The 21,796-nt window shown below is 61.5% G+C and overlaps 1 protein-coding gene across 1 annotated transcript; it reads left to right on the forward strand.

The window, feature by feature from the left end:
• The first annotated feature begins 9,635 nt into the window (after positions 1–9,635).
• Positions 9,636–20,067, forward strand: CHRND (cholinergic receptor nicotinic delta subunit). The gene is made up of 12 exons (XM_073358878.2): positions 9,636–9,687; positions 11,989–12,134; positions 12,659–12,703; positions 13,455–13,564; positions 14,048–14,203; positions 15,640–15,761; positions 16,106–16,306; positions 17,085–17,196; positions 17,489–17,603; positions 18,334–18,544; positions 19,149–19,267; positions 19,885–20,067. The coding sequence occupies exons 1-12, from the start codon at positions 9,636–9,638 to the stop codon at positions 20,065–20,067; spliced, it is 1,572 nt and encodes a 523-aa protein (XP_073214979.1).
• The last annotated feature ends 1,729 nt before the right edge of the window (positions 20,068–21,796 follow it).

Below are 21,796 nucleotides of genomic sequence, written 5' to 3' on the forward strand. Positions count from 1 at the left end.
GTGGCAGGGTCTGCAGCTGCAGGGGACCCATCCCTGCGGGCGAGGCGAGAGCTGGGGGGAGCCCTCCCCAGCAATGAGGGACCAGGTGATCACAGAGGTATGCCCACCCCGCAGCGGTTGCATGGCACAGGGCCTCGGTTCCCACCTCCCACACCCAAGGCAGGGGGGGAGGGTTGCACTGGGACCCCCTGCTGCAGCCAAGAGGTGCCTAGCTTCCACCATGCCCTGTTGGGGCAGAGCCATATTGAGCCCACCACTATACCCAGCCTGGCAGCTGGGATCAGCACAGAGGGCCCCGTGCAGCTTGGCTGAGCCAGGTGCCCCCTCCAGGCCTTTCCCTCTCCACCCCAGGGGTGCGGGGCCAGACTTACCTGTTCCCCCTCAGGGGTCAGGGCCCCAGGGGTAGGGCTGTGCCAGGCTAGGGGGTTGTTGGGTCCAGGGCACTGGACTCTTGTGCCATGCAACCCCCCTGCCCTCTCAGCTGGAAACATTCCTCCCCCCACCCCAATGGCTCCGTGGCATTGCTGGGCCCCATTACACACCGGCTACCCACCATCCCAGAGGTGGCTGCAGTGATCCTTGCCCAGCCAGTATAGCACATCAAGTCCTGTTGGCCCCTTTGAGACAAAAGGTGCCAGGGAAATGCCAACGGTTGGGTGGCAGGGGACAGGCCCGGACCAGCTCCTGGCAGCCTGGCTCTCCACCAGCTGGGGGATTCCGGTGAGTGCCCTGACCGCCTCTCCCCCTCTTGGCGCAGGCTGCCCAGGGCTGCAGGAGGCAGCGTTGCAGGTACGCGCCGTGCAGGAGCTCTACCGCTGGGTCCTGCGGGTGCCGGAGGGGGACCTGGTCATGACCTTCCAGGAGGTGAGTGAGCCATGCCCCGCGGGGACACAGGGGCTGGGGGTATTGAGCCAGCCCCCAGCACCACACCCTGCCTCCCACTGGGCCCCCCTGGGCTACTGCCACGGAGAGGCCCACCCCACCATTCCCCTGCTCCCCACATTGCCCCTGCTGGTCTCCACTCCCAGTACCCCCAACATGCTGCCTCTCCCTCCTGGTCTCCATCCCCACCCCCCACTTGCCCCATCCCCTGGCTGGGGGGGCGGGTGGGGAGGGTCTGCCCCCCTCTGGTGGCAGCTCCAGGTGCCAGCTGGAGGCTGAGCCCTTTAACCTTTACCTCGATGCAGCCTGGGTTCAAATCCTGCTGCCAGGGTGGGTGCCACCCCTCAGAGCCCAGCTTCCCTCAGGGGCTGCCAGCCAGCTGCACCCCACAGCAGAGGCAGGCAGGCCCCCAGCCCACGCTCAGGGCAGTTCTGCCAGCCCAGGCGTTGTGCAGCCTGGAGCACCTGCTGCCCTGGGTCACCAGGCTGCCAGGGGCTCCCCTGTGGCTCTGTGCCCCCTCTCCCCCTCATGCTGCTCCCCTCTCCCCACAGATCCTGGTGGACCTGGGCTCCAAGAACACCAAGGGGCTGTACAGGGCACGGGTTCGGGCCACGGTTGGCGGGAAAGCCACTGCCTTCCCCGCCCTGGTGGGGCTGGAGAGCGACTCGCTGTACCGCAGCATGCCCGGCCTCATCGCCCTGGCACTGGCAGCTTTGCAGACCTAACGGGACCCCTGCTGCCCCCTCGTAGAGAGGGGAGAACCGGCCGGGGGTCCCTATTCAGGGCCAGCCTGGAGACAGGGCAGCACCAGAGCCAGGTGCCGGCCAGGTCCCTTGGCACAGCAAGCAGGACCCAGCCTGGCACAGCCTGTTGCCATGGAGAATGCCGGGACCCCAAAGCCAGCTCCTCACAGCAAGGCCTTCACTGGGCAGGGGGGCAGCCAGGACTGGAGGGGTCCCTTCCACCTCCCATGCACCCTGGAGTCTGGGCCAGCCCCCCCAGCTGTTGCAGGGGCTACATGGGGCTGAAATGCAGCCCCCCCACCTCAGAGGGCTAAGCCGAACTGCAGCTGAGTGCCCCTTGGCAGGGCATGGCCTGGACATGGGCAACCAGAAGGAACAGCCTCCCCCTGGGCTTTCCTTTCTCGGTCAAGCTGGGTCCTAAAGGGCTCTAATCCTGGGCCCCCCAGGCCCGTTTCCAGACCCCCATGCCAGCCCCAGCAGCTTCGGCTCCCTGTCAAACAGCCACCAGAGGGAGCTGATTCCTTTGGGGGTGTCCGCAGGCTCCCCCTTGGGGGCACGCCTCTCAGAAGCTATTTATTTGTACAAAGAAAGGGTTATTTTTGAAATTAAAGCTATGTTTTATGGTAACCAAAGTGTCCGTAATAAAAAAACCCCGCAAGACACCAAAGAGGGGTAAAGGGGATTTCACCCCCAGGCATTGCCACCAGGGACCCCCCACCCCGGGTTACCCCCCTGCGCATATCAGCTGGGTAGAAGTTCCCCACCTGGGGTTCTACCCCTACCCCACATCTCAGCCAGGCAGGGGCCCCTCTTGGGGTTCTACCTCCCCCCAAGCATTGCTGCTGGGCAGGCCCCCCCAGGCATCTCAGCCATGGGCTCCAGGGTGTGGCAGGGGGCAGCTGGTGGGCTATAGCACCTCCAGCAGGTGGTGAGCATCCACCAATCTCTTCACAGGCAAACTCCCCCCAAGGGGCCGTCACAGGCTGTCTGCCCTCCCTTCACACTCCCCCTGCTCTCACACCCCTCTCCCCCGCCTGGCCCTCCCAGCTGCCCTGGCAGCCCCAGGAGATGGCCCCCCGCCTCCCATGCCCTGGTACTGCCTTTCAGGCTCGGCTGCTAGCACCGGAGAGGTCATTTCCTCCAGGCCAAGGCCCAGCTGTCGGGTGAGTGACGGGGCGGGCTGGGCCCAGCACCCCGCTCAGCCCAGGGGCACAGCTGCTCACCCTGCTGGGAATGACACTGTTTGCCCACAGCATCAGAGACAGCATCCCCCCCTTCCCCACCCCCAACAGCTACGGCCCCTCCCCATCAGTCAGCTCCCCAGGCACCTACTGGGGTTGCCTCTCACTGAGGGAGCGTGGGCTTAGAGGTTAGAGCCAGGATTGGGGGGACCAGACTCCTGGGTTCTCTGGGCAGGGGTAAGCGCTAGTCAGAGTTGGGGCATGGGAGCCAGCACTCCTGGGTTCTCCTCCCAGCTACAGGAGGGAATGTGGCCTAGTGGTTAGAGCAGGGACTGGGCTCCAGGACTCCTGGGTTCTCTGCAGCTCTCCCAGTGACTCACTGGTCTCCCCACATGTAGAGCAAGGAGGAGAATGCAGACCTGCACCATGGGTGTGGGGCTCAGGACGTGAATGGCTAATGCACTGAGCACGGCTGGCCGCACAGAGCTCTGGGATTCCAGGGAAACCAGCTGGACACCTGGGCCCGATTCCCCGAGGCTCCCCGCATCCTGCCTGGCCAGCCAGAACCCAGTGCTGTCCATGCCTGCTAGGCCAGGTGCCAGGCAGCCCCACCTGCAGGGTGCAACTCAGCACCCCAGGGCCATCCATCTCCCCAAATCACCAATTCCTTAGCACAGCAAAACCAGAGAGAAAGGCATGCACCCTGTCCACACCCTGCACGGGCCTGATGGAGGAAGGGCCCATGGGTAGCTCCCAGGGAGAGCAGGCAGGGCTCCAACCAGCCCTGCCATGCTGGCTGCCCCATCCAGCCAACCCTAGCACCATGTTGCCTCCCACCGCCTCCTGGCGGCCAGAGCAATTTGTGATCCCAGCCTGGCACCCAGAACAGGCACCGTGCATGGGAGGAAGGGAGCAGGGCTCCAGGACTCCCTGGCTGGGCATGGGCAGGGAGGCGCAGCTGGCAAGGGCCAGGGGAGCCCCATAGGCTGGCAGGTGGATGCCTCCCCCAGATTTAAAGGGACAGGCAGCGGCAGGCAGGGAAATGCTCCTCCAGAGCAGGCAGCACAGGCTAGCTGGACCACTGGAAAGCCAGGAGCTCTGGGGGCTCACAGCTCCGTGGGCAAAGGCCAAGGACTGGGAGCCTGCTCGGCCATGGATTCCCACTGGGCCTGTCTCCTGCGGGTGACAGCCTGGCCTCTGACACCTGTGGGCATTGCCCACAAAGGAGTGGGCATGCCAAGCACTGGGGGGGCTGGGCTATCGTGGGGCAGGGCCTGCTAGGTGTTCCCCTCACCTCCTGCCAGGGCATCACACAAGGCCCTGGGCTACTTGCACAAGGAGAAATCCCACACGGTTCAAAGGAGTGGGCAAGATGCCCCATGGTCCAAGGTGGGGCAGGGCACTCTGCTCAGCATGGGCAGCCCCGCCGCCTGGCCGTCCTGGGGCTTAGCACTGTACGGCCAGCACCCCTTCCTGCGGTTACACTCACCATGCTCCATTTGCAGCTCCTCTTCGTGTCTCAGCCCTCTGGCCTTAGCCCGGCTCCCCCTGCCGGGTCCCAAAGCCCTGCCCCACAACAGTCCTCAGGCAGTCTTCTCCACCACAGCCCTAAGAGGGTCACTTCCCCAGGGGCTCCTAGGGGAACCTGGGTCTGCCCACTACACCGGGCTCCAGTCCAGGGACCCTGTACAGGGCTACCTTCCGCTCAGACCCTGTTTGCGCTTTCCCTGGGCTCCTTCCTACAGCTTCCAGACCCCCTCTCCGGGCGTGCCAGCTCCAACACCCTCCTTGTTGGGGGCTGCAGGTTATTGAACCCCCTGTGACGAAGTGGAACTGTTCTTAATGTTTCCTCTGAATAGTGTGGGGGTGCCTCAGTTTCCCCTATGAAGTTTTTAAGTATCTAGGTGGTGCGGTAAGGGTGTATGATCATTGCAGAGCCCTAGAGGGCAGGTGTGTGCAGGGGTCTGGACACAGAGAATGGCCGACACCCTGTTTCCTGGCAACTGATGGCCTGGGCCCTTCCCCCCTGCGAGGTGAGAGCTAAAGGGTTGGAGAACAAAGGAATCAGGTGACCACCTGGCCCGGGGAAAGGAACAAAGCCCAGAGGAGGAGGGGCTGGAGGGAGTTTCAGTTTGGGACTGGCTGGGACATGGAGTGAATGGCAGACGTGGTTGTCTGGCTCACTGCCCCCCAAAATGGACCCAGCTGAGGGGTCCTGTTCTCTGCACCTGCAAGCTCTGTGTTAGACCATGTTCCTGTCATCTAATAAACCTTCTGTTTTACTGGCTGGCTGAGAGTCACGTCTGACTGCGAAGTTGGGGGGCAGGACCCTCTGGCTTCCCCAGGAGCTCTGTCTGAGCGGACTCGCTGTGGGAAGCGCACGGAGGGGCAGAGGATGCTGAATGCTCCAAGGTCAGACCCAGGAAGGTGGAAGCTGTGTGTCCTGAAGACAGGCTGCTCACATAAAGGCGACTGCCCCAGAGTCCTGACTGGCTTCATGGGGAGCAGTTCCAGAGCATCGCCCAGGGACGCCGTGACACCCCCTACCTCCAATACAGCTCTCTTCTCCCAGGGAGGGGCTGTAGTTTGCTTCCCCACAGCCCCTTTCTGCTGCCAGCTTCCTGGCTTTATAAGCCCAGCCCAGCTCCTCCTGCAGATGGAGTTCATCAGCCACTTAGGCCTTAGTACGCCCTGGCTTTCCTCAGGTGTTGCCTGCAGGTGAATTGGCCTGATTCACCCCTTCAGGCCCTGTGGGGGGGTCGCACTAGGCCTTTCCCCTGTGGCCCTCCAGAAATCCCCCCCCTCCAGGGCCATGTGCTATCCCAGCCCTGCCAATGCTCCCCTCCCCTGCCAGCCCCCCAAAATGCAGCTGCTGCAGAGCCCCCAAATTCACAGCAGGAAATGGAGATGAACCACACAGAAAACTAATGCCAGCCAGTGCCAGGCCTTATTGGGATCCAGGAAGTGGGCGGGCAGGGCGGCCATGGCGTGGCTGGGGTGCCCATCTGGAGCCCCACTGCTCGGCCTCCCAGCCCAGTTGCCGGAGAGGCTGCAGTCAGCCCTGGGCGGGGTCTCTCTGAGGGGCCTGGGCATTGGGGGCCACGGTCACCCCCAGGTGAGCTCTCTGCATTGGGCTCGGAGCGGTTGGCGCTTCTCTGATTAGTAGCGGTTGGAAGAGGCTGGCGCTAAGGGAACAGCCCAAGGAGCCCTGCCTCTCCAGTGCATTAGGTGTAAGGCTAAGATTTAGTCACGGGCATATTTTGTAAAAATCACGGACAATAAACAAAAATTCATAAACTCCAGGCGTGCAGCTGCTGCTCTGGAGTGGGGGCTCCGGGCCACTCCCTGGTGCTGGGGGCGGGAGGCGGCCCAGGACTGCCGCTGTTGTGTGGGGGGTGGTGTGGCTGGCCCCGGGGCCCCCCGAGTTACTTGGTCGGCCTTGGGGTCAGTCGCACCTGCCGGCTGCAGAAGTCAGGGTGGTCCCAGAAAGCCACTGAATCCGTGACTTCCAGAGACCTCAGTGACATTTTCTGCCCCGGGGCTGGAGCTCCCAGCCGGCCCCCTGCAGCTTCTAGCCCCTGCCCAGCTGCGGTGGGGGCTGTCACAGAGTCCCTGGGCGATGCTCTGGAACTGCTCCCCATGAAGCCAGTCAGGACTCGGGGGCAGTCGCCTTTCTGTGAGCAGCCTGTCTGCAGGACACACAGCTCACCCGGCTTCCACCTTCCTGCGTCTGACCTCGGAGCATTCAGCATCCTCTGCCCCTCCGTGCGCTTCCCACAGTGAGTCCACCCAGGTGGGCTCCCGGGGAAGCCAGAGGGTCCTGCACCCCAACTCCGCAGTCAGACGTGACTCTCAGCCAGCCAGTAAAACAGAAGGTTTATTAGACGACAGGAACATGGTCTAACACAGAGCTTGTAGGTGCAGAGAACAAGACCCCTCAGCTGGGTCCATTTTGGGGGGCAGTGAGCCAGACAACCACGTCTGTACTTAGCTCCATGTCTCCAGCCAGCCCCAAACTGAAACTCCCTCCAGCCCCTCCTCCCCTGGGCTTTCCCCTTTCCCAGGGCCAGGAGGGCACCTGATTCCTTTGTTCTCCAACCCTTCAGCTCTCACCTTGCAGGGGGGGAAGGGCCCAGGCCATCAGCTGCCAGGAAACAGGGTGTCGGCCATTCTCTGTGTCCTGCCCTCTAGGGCTCTGCAGTGATCATACACCCTAGATACTTAAGAACTGTCTAGGGAAAACTGAGGCACCCCCACACTATTCAGAGGAAACATTAAGAACAGTCCCACTTCGTCACAGGGGGACCCTGCAACTCTTAGCCGGGGGGTGAGGGGACCCGCAGCAGCCCAGCCCCTGTGGGTGGTGAAGGACCCCGGAGCTTGCACTTGTCACAGGTGGCGGAGAACCCCCCGGAGCTCCCTCCTGCCCTGGGCAGCGGGGCCTCCTTAGAGGTGGGGGATCCCGTATCCCCAGCAACCTTGGGTGCTGAATCTACCTCCCCGTTTTGTGAGGGATATTTTTAGTGAATGTCAAGCACAGGTCACAGGCTATGAATTTTTGTTTGTTGCCTGTGACGTTTACTAAAAATAACGGTGACAAAATCTTAGCCTTAATTACGGCCTCCCGCAGGGGGTCCCCTCCTCACTGAGGGCCCCTGCCCCAGCCTGGGGACTCATCTGGCAGCTACATGGGGTGTGGGGGAGAGGCGTGCCAGCTGCTGATCCCCAGGGGCAATTCACTCTGTGTTGCACCTCTGCCCCCAGCCTGGGCCCCCTGCCCACAGGACTGAGCCTGGAGTCCCAGATCTCGGGGAGGGGGGCAGGGCAGGGGTGTGGGCTGCTGGAGGTCTCCTTGGAGGCCCCAAGAGATGTGGGCTGGGAGCTCAGCTGGCCCTTCACTGAAGGGCAGGGCTGTGGTATCATTAACAAAGAGAGCTTTGCTCCCTGCTGTGTGGCAGGCATCTGAGTTACCAACACCATCTGACCTCCCAGTGCAAAAACCAGCCTCCCGCTCCCTCTGTGCATCAAAGCAACAGACAGGGCCAAACCGAGCACCTTTCTGGGCAGGCTGCCCCCTAGGTCCGGGCATGTCTGCAATGGGATGGGCAGGGCCCCAGCCAGGCCGCTCGAGTTGCCGGGAGAGCCACAGGAGGGCACGCAGCTTGGCCCTGCAGAACAGATGTCTTTACAGGGGGAGGAGCCTGGCCATGTCACGCCCCGCCCCTCCCAGCCCCACAGTGCCGGGGGCAGGAGCCAGCTTTAGGGGCTGTGTGGGGAATCTGTCCCTCGTCGCTCTCTCCTCTCCCACATCCTCCACATGCCGGCAACTGCCTCTCTCCCTCACCATCCTCGGCCCCCACCATGAGCCCTGGAGCCTCCTCCTCTGTGCCACCCTGTGTCTCTCAGCCTCACTCACCCCCGCTGAGGAACTTGGACATTGTGATAATATTCATATGAGGCCCATGCATGCCTCAGTTTCCCCCAGGCTCTGTGTTGCTGTCCGCTGAGTGTAATGGCATGGGACGGGGCGGTTGAGACACATGGAGACCAGAGCCCTTAACAAACTGGGTAAAGACCCACCTGCGAATGGAGGATGCAGCCCAGCTGATGGAAAGCGCATTGGCTGGGCCGTTCCCACCTGGAGACCGATCTGCCGAGCTCGAAAGCTTGTGTCGCCCGCCCACAGACACTGGCCCAATAAAATCTATTCCCTCCCCGACCTGGTCTCTCTCATCCTGGGACCAAGGGTGGGGTGGGGTGGGCCCCACCGCCCTGCAGGGAAGCAGAGAAAAGGCCCTGAGTGAGCTGGAGAACGATGGGGAAAGGTGGCCAGCTGCTGGATTAAGAACGGAGCTCACACTGGTCCAGGCCTGCCCTGGGACGGAGAGCAAAGGTTCAAGGCTGGAGGAAGGATGCAAAGATGACAGATTGTGCAGAGCCCTGGCTGTAGCCTGGCTGAACACTGGCTTAACCCCCGCCTCACTGTGCCAGCCTGAGGGCTCTCAGCGGCTGGGTGCCCGGGGACTGGTACACGACTACCTCGGTTTCACAAGGCTGCCGGTGTCGCCGCGGACACTCCCTGGAGCTTGGAGCCCTGACGGGCACAGGCCAAGCCCCCGCAGGGCCTGGCTGGGCTGGGTTTGCTGCAGGGAGCCATGAGGCACTGGACCCCGAAGGGCCAGCTCTGAAGTCGTGGGGGCCCAGTCCTGGGGGGTCCTTGGGGTCCAGCCCACTGCAGGGGACACTCCAGTGGGACTGGTCAGAGGCCAGGGCTTAGACCAGACCATGTGGATTATGGCACCCCCATCTCCTGCCCAGGCTCAGCCCCCTACCGTGGCTGAGGGCTGCCGTTGGCCCAGTGGCCTGCCCCCCATGAGATGGGGTAGATCAGCTGCCACAGAGCCCAGCCAGTCCCAGCTAGGGGACTGGGCTGCGGACAGTGGCCTGAGCAGAGCAGCCCCATTCCCCGGACCCAGTCCTGCGGGGCCTCCCCTCCCTCCGCAGTGTCACACGAGGGGCCAGGGTCCACTCCGTGGGCTGCCGGGTACCCAGCGCTGGGGCCAGGACAGGTGTGTCCCCCAGCCACCCCTTCCTGCCCAGCACATACCACAAGCAAACCAAGTCCCTGCTCCTGGCACGGGGGGGGATGTTGGGGGGCGTGGGAAGGGATTGAGCTGTTGCTATTTTCTTCCCATGTCCCCCTCCCACTCCCACCTGTCGCTGTCCATCCACATTCCCAGCTCGGGCTTCCGGCCTTCGCCACAGACCCAGGAGCCAGCAAGGGGCTGGCAGGGAGCAAGGCACGGCCGGGCACCAGCACCCACGGAACATGGAGAGGCCGGCCCTGCGGCTCGCTCTGCTCTGGGCCGTCACCCTGTCGGGTAAGGACGCGGGGCTGCCAGTGAAACAACCCCCCCCCCCTGCACCCTCTGCTCCCCCCCATTCTGTTTCCCACGGGGAGAACTGATGCTGCGGGCACCAATCTCAGGGGTCAGGGTGGGAGCTCGGGGCGGGGGCCTGACCGAGGCCAAGCCAGGAGGGGCACTGGGGTGATGGTTCTGGAGTGACTCCACCCCATTGAGCCCCCCCCTCCTCTCCCCCCGGCTGTTTTGCTTTGGCCAGGTCTCCAGCCCCTGCCAGGGAGAGAGCACCAGGCTGGGATCCTGCTGCCCGTCCGTGCTGCGCTGACAGCACCCCCTCCCCACCCACACAGCAGGCCCCCGGGTATCGCTGCCCCTGCCCCCTGGAGCCCACCTGCCCCTCTGCCCACAGGCAGCCGGACAGGAATGACTCATCCCCTGCTCCAGAGCAGAAGGCTCCTGAATTCCCCCCCGGCCCGGCCCCAGCGACGGGCTCACCAAACCCACCCACTCAGAACAGGCTCAGGGCCGGGGGATGGATGTGGAGGGGCGTGTGTGTGTTCACGCATTCATGCATGTGTGTGCGCACCCGGGTGTGGGGGTCAATCCTCTCCTAGGAAGATCCCATCCAGCTTCCCAGCCTGGCCTGAGGAGCTGGCTCCTGGCAGTCAACAGGAGTCAAGTGCCTAAATCCCCTGGGGGCGCTGAGCCGGGGAGCGCAGCAAGCATGGGGCTCTGGTAGTGGAGCGACTGGTTATTCCCTCAGCAGCAAGCCCCAGAAGGTGGGCCACGGCCATGCAGTGCCCTGTTCTAGGCTCCCAGCAGCCCAGTAAGACCCTCACATGTGGGCAGTGCCCATCTCACCCCTCCAAGCCATTCCCTCTGCCCTCCAGGCCTCTCTGCTGCAGCCTGGTCCATCCAGGGTAGGGCTTCTCTCCAAGTGGAAGGGTGGGGGGCTGGGAAGTGCATGCAGTGGGTGGAGGGTGTAACGATGCTGGCTTTGGTGGGACCCTTCTGAGAGTATCAGTTCAGGACAAATGGCTTAGAGCAGGGCAGTTACAGCCCAAGGCTGGGGTTTCTCCACTTCTAAGGCAAACCAAACCAGCCAAATAGAGAGGACTTTGATTTTATCCCACTGGCTAACCATAAGCCATACAAGCAATTCCCTTAGACACTCCAGTTTCCCAGAATCCCCACCAGTGCCACTCGTTATGGGGATGAAATAGTTATGAAAACCAATACCCCAGTAAAAGAAAAGTGGTTCCCTCGATCCCAAGGGACCAAGTCCCAGACCCAGGTCAATATACAAATCAGATCTTACCACAAATCACGCTGTAGCCAATCCTTTAGAATCTAAAATCTAAAGGTTTATTCATAAAAGGAAAAAAATATAGATGAGAGCTAGAATTGGTTAAATGGAATCAATGACATACAGTAATGGCCAAGTTCTTGGTTCAGGCTTGTAGCAGTGATAGAATAAACTGCAGGCTCAAATCAAGTCTCTGGAGAACATCCACAGCTGGGACGGGTCATCAGTCCTTCATTCAGAGCTTCAGTTTGTAGCAAGGTTCCTCCAGAGGTCAGAAGCAGGACTGAAGACAAAATGGAGGCGTTTTCATGGCCTTTTATATTCTCTGCCTGTGGAAGGCCCCCTTTTGCTCTTACTGTGGAAAATCACAGCAGCAAGATGGAGTTTGGAGTCACATGGGCAAGTCACATGTCTATGCATGACTGAGTTCTTTACAGGCCAACACCGTTGTTTGCATGTTAGTTTGAACGTTCCCAGGAAAGCTCAGATGTGGATTGGCATTTCCCAAAGTTCACTGTCAGTTAAAAGAAAAGGAGGACTTGTGGCACCTTAGAGACTAATAAATTTGTTAGTCTCTAAGGTGCCACAAGTCCTCCTGTTCTTATTGTCAGCTAAGTGTTTCTTGACTGGGCACTTACTGAGAATAGTCCTTTCTTAAGAAGCTGACCAAATGCTTCACTGAGGCTACTTAGAATCAAAACACAGTGAGATACAAGTACTGTACATAGCCAATATTCACAGCTTCAACTACAAAAATGGTACACACACACAGACAGCATAATCCCAGCCCGCAAATCGTAACCTTCCCACAGACACCTCACACGACAGCCTTTGTACAATATTTGCGGCAAATACATGACAGCCGTTGCAACACCGATCCACACGGTCACCGTTTATGCCAATCACGTCACAGAGGGGTCTCACCTCTGCTCCTTCCTGCCTGCTCAGACTCAGCGAGTCCCGCTCCCCTGGAGTCGTGGGCTCAGCCCTGTGCTTGCGCCCGTGTCCCGCAGGCGGCCTGGCTGTGAACCAGGAGGAGCGGCTCATGAACTACCTCTTTGTGGAGAAGGGCTACAACAAGGAGCTGCGGCCCGTCACCTCCAGGGACGAGAGCGTCAATGTGGACCTGGGCCTGACGCTCTCCAACCTCGTCTCTCTGGTGAGCTTGGCAGGCACCTCGGGGGGCCTTTCACCACTCGGCTCGCCGGATCCCGGGCCTGCCCTGGCCGGTGGAGATCCTTTGGGCCCCTCCGGCTCGGGTGTGTCCTGAGCCCCGCGGGTCATTGGTCGGGAGGGGCTGATTGCACCTGCATGGCTGCGTTGGAGGTAGCCCGGGGGAGAACACAGCGGCGGTCCACAAGGGCTGAAGTTCACCACGGCTTTCTGGCCCTCCAGGAGCTCAGCATGGCCTCTCTTTAAGGCCGGAGACTCGTCACGGCCCTCACCCTGCCTTGGAGAGAGAACCGAGCCAGTTACTGAGCCCCTGGCCAAGCCCCTTCCAGGCCCAAGGCCCCTCAGCTCAGCAGGAGTTAGCCTGGGTTCAGATCTCAAGGCTCCTTGGGTTTGCATCGGCACCACACGTGACACAAACATGCCTTTCCCAAGCAACTGTTGACCCCGCTGGTGCCAAGCAGCAGGGCTGGGGCCCACTCTATGTCTCATTTCTGCTTGGTGTCCTTCCAGAAAGAGGCCGACGAGACCCTCACCACCAGCGTGTGGCTTGATCACGTAAGTCGGCCCCCTGTTGGCTTCTGAGTCCCCGGCGCCCAGCCACTTGGGGAGGGATTTCTCTGGGTGGCCCCCAGTGCTGAAAGCCAACCAGCCGACCGGTGCTCGGTGTGTGTCACGTGATGCCTCCTCTCACCGTGCCCCCTGGCACTAAGACCCGGCATTGCGGCACCCTGCCTCAGTTTCCCTTTTAGGAACTCCGGTCAGTTCCCGCTGTGGAGGTGACAGCCCTCCAGCCATGCCACATTAGTGAGTTCTTCCCCTTCCAGAGGATCCCAGTCTAGCTGTGAATGGTCTGTCCCCTTCAAAGATCCCTCGCCCATCTCCTCTGGGCCAGCAGCAAAGTCCTTCCAAGTAAAGCAGAACTTCACCAAACAGCGTTCTTCCTTCTCAGGGGAGCAGGCCCCAGGGCTGCTCCCTGACCACCTCTAGAGAGCTCGGACTACAAACAAAACAAAACCCTCTATCCCGCCCCCATCCCATCGCAGGGAGCGCCAGCCTCCAGGGACACGCAACGGGACCTTGGGGCTCAGGGCACCTTCTCCACTGCAATGCCACCACTAGTGCCCACGTCTGGTGCTGCTCCCTGCCCTTTATTCCATCACGGTGGGCAGCTGGGCCAGGCTCTGTTCCTTGGCCTCTCCTCAGAGCCTGCCGGCCTGGGAACGGGAGATTCGGAGCAGGCGGGAGTGTGGGAGGGGGTCCCAGCCGCTGGGTGGAGGCTCCATCCTGGAAGCTTGATTTCCCGCAGAGCTGGACAGATTACAGGCTGCAGTGGAACACGTCGGAGTTCGGTGGCCTGAAGATCCTTCGCCTGCCCCCGGACATGCTGTGGCTGCCCGAGATCGTCTTGGAGAACAAGTGAGTCCTGGCCTGGCTTTTCCCAGAGGACCCAGCCCACAGCACTGCCTTCGGGCCCTTGGCAAGATCGTCACAGTCCCGCGGCTGGCAGAGCGAGGGCTCGGAGCAGGGCTCCCTCGCCTTGCGCCTGCCCACAAGGTGCCTCTGAGCCGTGGGGGCTGCGCCCAGCCCAGATCTGGGGTGATTCCAAGTGCGTCGGGGAATCTGGCAGCGGGTGCCCAGCACCCGGAACTCCAATCCCACCCCACAGCAGGTGCCATCGCCCTGGGGACAGCTGTGTCTGTGCTGGGGCACCCAGAACTCCAATCACAGATCCCACCCCGCAGCGCAGGGGTGAAAGGTCCCCTTGGGCTTTCCCACACACTGGTCCCGGCCCATTACTCCTAGGGACACAGGGTTTTCTGCACTAGCCTAGAGCTCGTCAGGGCTCCCCCAGCCATGCTGAGCTCCCCGTCAGCCCCGCTCGTGTCTCTGTTTGCGCAGCAACGACGGCTTCTTCCAGATCGCCTACTACTGCAACGTGCTGATCTACGACTCCGGCTTCGTATACTGGCTGCCGCCTGCCATCTTCCACAGCCCCTGCCCCATCAACGTCAACTTCTTCCCCTTCGACTGGCAGAACTGCAGCCTCAAGTTCAGGTGAGGGCCTCACCCCGCTCGCTGCAGCCCCGTGTACCAGTACGGCCTCGGGCGGGACGCACTGCGAGTATCAGTTCAGGGCGAATCGCTTCAAGCGGGGCAGTCACAGCCCAAGGCTGGGGTTCCTTTACTATTAAGACACCAAACCCGCCAAACAGAGAGGACTTTAGTTTTACCCCACTGGCTAACCATAAGACACACAAGCAATTCCCTGAGACACTCCAGTTTCCCAGTATCCCCACCAGTACCACTCGTTATGGGGACGAATGGTTATGAAAACCAACACCCCAGTAAAAGAGAAAAGGTTCCCTCGATCCCAAAGGACCAAGCCCCAGACCCGGGTCAATATACAAATCAGATCTTACCCACAAATCACGCTCTTGCCAATCCTTTAGAATCTAAAGTCTAACGGTTTATTCATAAAAGGAAAAAGCTAGAGATGAGAGCTAGAATGGGTTAACTGGAATCAATGACATACAGTGATGGCCAAGTTCTTGGTTCATGCTTGTAATAGTGATAGAATAAACTGCGGGTTCAAATCAAGTCTCTGGAGAACATCCCCAGCTGGGATGGGTCATTCAGTCCTTTGTTCAGAGCTTCAGTATAGCCAAGTCCCTCCTGAGGTAAGAAGTAGGATTGAAGACAAGATGGAGATGATGCAGCTGCCTTTTATAGTCCTTTTGCCATGTGGCTTGTGCTTCCTTTGTCCCAAACACAAGCTGCCCAGCCATGGCTTGAAAGCCTCAGAGCTCTGTCCATAGGCAGGTCCCTGCAGGCCTTGCTGAGTCACAAGGCATGTCTGCCTTCTCTCATTGGGCCAGCTGTAGAGCTGATGGTCCTCAGTGGGCCATCAAGCAGGCTAGGCAGTGCTGATGCCAAATTGTCTGGGGTGTCACCCAGAAGCATAGCCCAGGTTTGAACTACAGTCAGTATCGAGCCAATACCTGTAATTCTAAATACAAAAATGATACCTGCATACAGACAGCATAATCATAACCAGCAAATCATAACCTTCTCCTAGACACCTTATCTGACCTTCTTTGGCCAAGATTTGGTGCCACTACAGGACCTTGGTTGCAACAATGATCTATACAGTCACAGTTCATATTAATAACGTCACACCCCACCGGCTGGAGGCCCAGCCCAGCCCCAGTGCCCACCACCAGGCCAGGCCCAAAGAGCCAGAGCCCTTTGAAGTCAATGGAAAGATGCCCATCAAAGTTGCCCTGGCACTGTATCCTGGGCCAGATCTACCACCCACTGGGGCTTTGGATCAGCTTCCCCATGACAACTGGGGCAGCCATTGAGTGCCAGACCTCGGCCGGGGCGCACCACTCATGGGGAGCCCCCATCCTCGCTGGCAGCATGAGGCACGGGGGAGTGGGGTGGAGCAAGGGGGGGCAAGCCGCCACTCACCCGTCTCTTGTCGGGCCCAGCTCGCTCCGCTACAACGCCAAGGAGATCACCATGAACCTGAAGCAGGAACCTGATCCTGACAGAACGCTCAACAAAAGCTACCTGGTGGAATGGATCACCATCGACCTGGAGGCCTTCACGAGTAAAGCACGTTCCCGCCTCCCCCCGCTGGGCAGAGCCAGGGGCTGGCATGGCAGTTTCCGGTGACCTGAGTAGTTTGCCCGGGGCAGGGCACTGCCCTGGAGGAGGCGGCTTTATCCTGAGGCTGTCTCCTCATGGGAGGAAACAAGGGGGCTCCAGGGGCAGAGAGGTCTCCCCAGTGTGGAGAGGGTAGAGCATGGGCCATCAGGGCACTGAGACACCGGGATCAAAAGGCATGGCAGGGCCAGTCCCATGTCCCAGGGTGCCGTGTGGGGATGTTGGGGGCCGTGAGGGCCAGTGGGGCCCCAGCAATACACCTCCTCTCTGCCCACCCTGCTCCCACAGAGAATGGTGAGTGGGAGATCATCCACAAACCGGCCCGCAAAAACATCGACAGGAGCGTCTCGCCCGAGAGCAGCAAGTACCAGGACATCACCTTCTACCTCATCATCAAGCGCAAGCCGCTCTTCTACATCATCAACATCGTCCTGCCCTGCATCCTCATCGCCTTCATGGCCATCTTCGTCTTCTACCTGCCGGCCGAAAGTGAGTGCGGGGTCCCCCATCCCACCCCCAGGGAGTGCAGGCCTCCCCCATCCCAACCCCAGGGAGCATGGGGTCCTCACCCCCCAGGGAGTACAGAGCTCCCACATCCCACCTCCAGGGAATGCAGGGTCCTCACCCGCCCCAGGGAGTACAGGGACCCCCATCCGACCCCCAGTGAGACCCCCACCCCAAGGGAGTACAGGGTTCCCCATCTCACCTCCTGTGAGTACAGGCCCCCCCCCGAGTGAGTATGGGGACCACCATCCCACCCCCAGTGAGTGCAGGGCCCCCACCCCAAGGGAGTACAGGGTTGCTCCTACAGTGAGTACACAGACCCCCCCCCAACACACCCCCACTGAGTGCAGGATCCTGACCCCCCCACAGTGAGTACTGGGTCTCCCCCAACCATGAGTACCCAGCTGGGCAGGGAGAGCCTTCCACACCCCGATACTGACAGTGAGGATTTGGCGAGGCCAAGCCCCACCCATGCTGAGCCACCTGCCCCCGTTTGTGCCTTCGGGCTCAGGTTCCTCCCCAGTGGAGCTGCTGTTCCCTTGGCCAGAGCTCCCCCAGGAAGGTGGCTGGAAACGCACAGGCCTGCGTTGTGTCAGGTAGGGATCAGAGCTGGCATCCCGGGTGTCATGGGGTTCGTGAGCCGGGAGCAGTTCCTCGGGGGGGGGGGCGGCATCTCCTTGGATCCCCTCTTTCCCTAGGGGTCTTCCCACTGGGCTGAGGGGGAGCAGAGGGGGTGTTACTCTGAGCTCTGTCTGTTCTCCAGGTGGGGAGAAGATGACTCTGGCTATCTCCGTCCTGCTGGCCCAGTCTGTCTTCCTGCTGCTGATCTCCCAGCGCCTGCCAGCCACCTCCCTCGCCATCCCCCTCATTGGCAAGTGAGTCTCCATGGGTTGCCCCACGTGCCCCGCTGGCCCGCTCTGCTTGCTGGGGATGCTGGGACGGGGATGCTGGGTGTCCCGTGGCTGGTGGAGGTGGCTGGTCCCTGCTGGGAAGGTCTCTGAGTGTTTCCCCCAGCAGCGGACGCACTCACAGCGAAGGAGACCCCTTGCGTCGTCGCTGGTCCATGGGGCTCCTACAGAGCCCCCCTCTGGCAGGGGGCCCAGGCCCTGCTGTCTCCAGGAGGGAAGCCAGGCTGCCCCCACTGGGAGCTGGTCTCTGCCCCTGCAGGTACCTGCTCTTCATCATGCTGCTGGTGACCGCGGTGGTGGGGACCTGTGTGATCGTGCTGAACATCCACTTCCGGACACCCAGCACCCACGTCATGTCCAGCAGGGTCAAAGAGGTGAGCGGGGGAGCTGGGCACAGGGGCCTCTGGCTGGGCTTAGTGCCCAGGAGGGCGGATGCCCAGCTACCTCCATCAGCCCATCACCCCGTCTCCGTGCCCCTATGCCTTCCGGGGACTGGCTGCTCCCTCGGCTCGTGCCGGGGCCCCTGGAGCCCAACCACCATCTCTGGCTGCAGCTCCAGAATCCGCTAGCACGATCCCCGGGCCTGGGAGCGAGGGGCATGGGAAAGGCCTGGGCACCGCACAAATCAGCCAGCCCCACTGGCACTGTGCAGACCAAGCGGCGGGCCCCGGGGCAGATTCACATCAGGGCAGAGGCCCACGCCCCCCGGGAGTCACGTCCCCGGGCATCCTGCGTTCAACCCTGGCAGTGCCCACAGCTGCTGAGTAATGCTGCCACCCAGTGGCATGAGAGTTCCCATGCACCTCCAGTACAGTGGCTCTCTCCAGCTAGGCCCGGCCAGCACCAGCCCCTTCTGTCTAGGCGTCACCCCGGCCCCCCAGGGCCTGGCGCAGGGGCACCCCACCTGGCCCTCAGCCCAGCTAGGGGAGACAGGTCAGCCCAGCTCCTGAAGGCTCGGCCCAGGGGAGAGCGGCTGCCCGGGAGCGCCCCCCAAAGGCCGGGCTGCAGTCACGCACCTGCGGGAGGCTGGGGAGCGTCGAGCCGGCTCTGGAGCCCCCCGCTGCCCCGAGACGCACCCAGCACCGGCCTCTCCCCTGTCCCCAGCTCTTCCTGGAGACGCTGCCATGCCTGCTGCACATGTCCAGGCCGGCGGAGAGCAAGCCGGGGCCCCGCGCCAGCCTGCTCATCCGGCGGAGCAGCTCCGTGGGCTACATGGCCAAGGCGGAGGAGTACTTCGCCGTCAAGTCCCGCAGCGAGCTCATGTTCGAGAAGCAGTCGGAGCGGCACGGGCTGGCCAGCCGCGTCACCCCCTCCCGTGAGCGCCCCGCGGCCGGGGGACGGGGTGGGTGCCACGGGGCTCTCCCAGCGGACCCGGTGGCTCCTTTAGTGCCCGGGGGAACGGCAGGTCCCGGCAGGCTGAGGCCTCGAGAGAACTGAGCTGTACAGCCCAGGGCGGCAGGCACCCACAGAGCACAGAAGGGAGGGCTCCACGCGTCCCAGGCTGGGAGCTCAGCCCACGCCCCACACCCAAGGGCAAGACCCTGCCCACTCCCTGAACCGCAGAACGGGACCCGGCTGACCCTCCCCGGCATGGGATCCAGTCCTACCCCCTCAACCGAGTCCTGGATGGGACCCCAGCTACCCCAAACCCGATGCCCAAGGACAGGAACCTGGCCCTCCCCCCCGCCTCCGGGCCCTGGGACGGGACCTCGGCCCCACTGAGCCCGCGCCCCAGAATGGGACCCCTGCCTCATGCCAGGACCCTGGCCCTGATCCCTGAGCCCTGCACCCTGGGATGGGACCATGGAGCCCCACCCCCTGAGCCCCATGTCCCAGGTCAGGACCCTGGCCCCACACATGAAGTCAGCAAACTGGTGCCATCCCTCACAGCATCTCCTTTCCTCCCTGCCCGCTGGCAGGGCCCAGGCCCCTGGGCATGGCCGACATTCAAGAGCAGCTGTACAGCGAGGTGAAGCCGGCCATCGACGGCGCCAACTTCATCATCAAGCACACGCGGGACAAGAATGACTACAACGAGGTGGGTGTGCCCGGGCAGGCAGCAGCCCAGAGCCGCCAGGAGGGGCTTGGGCAGAGCCCAGCCCCAGGGTGTTGAGTGGGAACGGCCCCAGGGCTGCCTCACTGGCCAGTCCCAGGAACGCCCTCCCAGTCAGACTCACACAGCAAGATGGAGGTGCCTGTTGGGGGCCAGAACACCCCCAGTTGCCACAGTGGGTTCTAACTGGCCCCTTGCTGGCAACCTCATCCGGGCACAAGAGACTAAGTGGGACAGAAAGCCTGAACTCCCCTCCCTTCAGGCTAGGGTGAGTTCTGTTGGTGGATGCCGGGGGATCAGGGTGCCGGGGGAGCGGGGTGCCAGGGGGAGCAGAGTTCCATGGGAAGGGGTGTGCTGGGGGTGCAGGGTGCCACAGGGAGTGTCGTGTTGGGGAAGTGGGGTGCCAAGGGGAGCAGGGTGCCGGGGGAGCCTAGGCTGTCTCTGCTGTGTGGATAGGGGGCTCCTGGCCCTGGCACGTTCACCAGCCCCAGACTCACCCCAGTTAACAAGCTCTGCCCCCCCTTCACGTGCTGTGCCCCACCACTGTCTGTTTCTGCCCCGCTCTGTGTCCCATCCCCGCCCCTGGTGTCCCCCCGCCCCAGGAGAAGGATAACTGGAACCGCGTTGCCCGGACGGTTGACCGCCTCTGCCTCTTCCTGGTGACCCCGGTGGTGATCCTTGGGACCCTGGGGATCTTTCTGATGGGAATCTACAACGAACCCCCCGAGCTGCCCTTCGCTGGGGACCCCTTCGACTACAGGATGGAGCACAGACACTTCGTCTAGGGGCCACGGCTACCTGCCCCTGCTGGGCTGCACCGCCGCCCCGCCCTCTGCCCGCGGGGTGCCAGGCCCCTCCCCGGGGCTTTGGCGTGTCGGTGACCTTGGCTGCTCTTGTCTCATTCCTGGCGCTTGAATAAACTCCACGGTTCTCAGCCAGCGGCTGCAGGGAGTGCATGGCGGGGAGTTGCCATCCCAAGCCCGGACCAGTCTCCCCTCCCACTGGCCCCCACCCCGGCCAGCCTCCCCTCCCCTCCCACTGGCCAGCACCCTACGCTAGGCCCTGTCTCCCCGTCTCTCCTCCCCTCCCACTGGCCAGCACCCCACGCTAGGCCCTGTCTCCCCGTCTCTCCTCCCCTCCCCCTGGCCAGCACCCCACGCTAGGTCCTGTTGCCCCATCTCCCCTCTCCTCCACTCCCACTGGCCAGCACCCCACGCTAGGCCCTGTATCCCCATTTCCCCTCCCACTGGGCGGTGGATAACACCTGTGTAACCTCACTGGGAAAGGCACATAGGGAAATTAGTGGATTCTGAGCAGCTGGGAAGTAGGTGGGAAGAAGGCGAAGCTGGTGCCATGTGACCAGCCAGCAAGTGCTACAGGCCACAGGGTGAGCTGATCATGGGCAGGGTCAGACTCAGGGACATGTTTGATTATTGGCAGTTCCAAGCCCCAGGGCTACCAGCCCTTCCCTCAGATGTGAGGGAGCCCCGGCCCTTCCGGGGGACAATTCCCAGCCAGATTCATCCCCCAGTCGGGGTGTGACAACGCTCCCAGCCCTGCCCTGGGGACAATTCCCAGCTGGTTGGATCCATCCCCCGGTCAGGGCAACTCTGCCTCTGTAACGATGCTGGCTTTGGTGGGACACAACGGAGAGTGCCAATTCAGGACACATTGCTTAAAGCAGGGCAGTTACAGCCCAAGGCTGGAGTTTTTCCACCTCTAAGGCAAACCAAACCAGCCAGACAGAGAGGACTTTGGTCTCACCCCACTGGCTAACCACAAGTCACACAAGCAATTCCCTTAGACACTCCAGTTTCCCAGTATTCCCACCAGTGCCACTCATTATGGGGATGAATAGTTATGAAAACCAATGCCCCAGTAAAAGAAAAAAGGTTCCCTCGATCCTAAAGGACCAAGCCCCAGACCCGGGTCAATATACAAATCAGATCTTACCCACAAACCACGCTGTTGCCAATCCTTCAGAATCTACAGTCTAAAGGTTTATTCATAAAAGGAAAAAGCTAGAGATGAGAGCGAGAATGGGTTAACTGGAATCAATGACATACAGTGATGGCCAAGTTCTTGGTGCAGGCTTGTAGCAGTGATGGAATAAGCTGCAGGCTCAAATCAAGCCTCTGGAGAACATCCCCAGCTGGGATGGGTCATTCAGTCCTTTGTTCAGAGCTTCAGTGTAGCAAAGTCCCTCCCGAGGTCAGAAGCAGGATGGAAGACAAGATGGAGGAGCTGCAGCAGGTCTTTATAGTCTCTTGCCATGTGGTCTCTGCTTTCTTTGTCCCAAAGACAAGCTACCCAGCACATGGCCTGGAAAAACCTCAGAGCTCTGTCCCTAGGCAGGTCCCTGCACACCTTGCTGAGTCCCAAGGCATGTCTGCCTTCTCGCAATGGGTCAGTTGTGTCGCTGATGGTCCTTAATGGCCATCCAGCAGGCTAGGCAGAGCTGATACGAAATTGTCTGGGGTGTCCCCCAGAAGCATAGCACAAGTTCGCAATACA

Source organism: Lepidochelys kempii, chromosome 9 (assembly GCF_965140285.1).
Source record: "Lepidochelys kempii isolate rLepKem1 chromosome 9, rLepKem1.hap1, whole genome shotgun sequence".
Classification (NCBI taxonomy): domain Eukaryota; kingdom Metazoa; phylum Chordata; order Testudines; family Cheloniidae; genus Lepidochelys; species Lepidochelys kempii.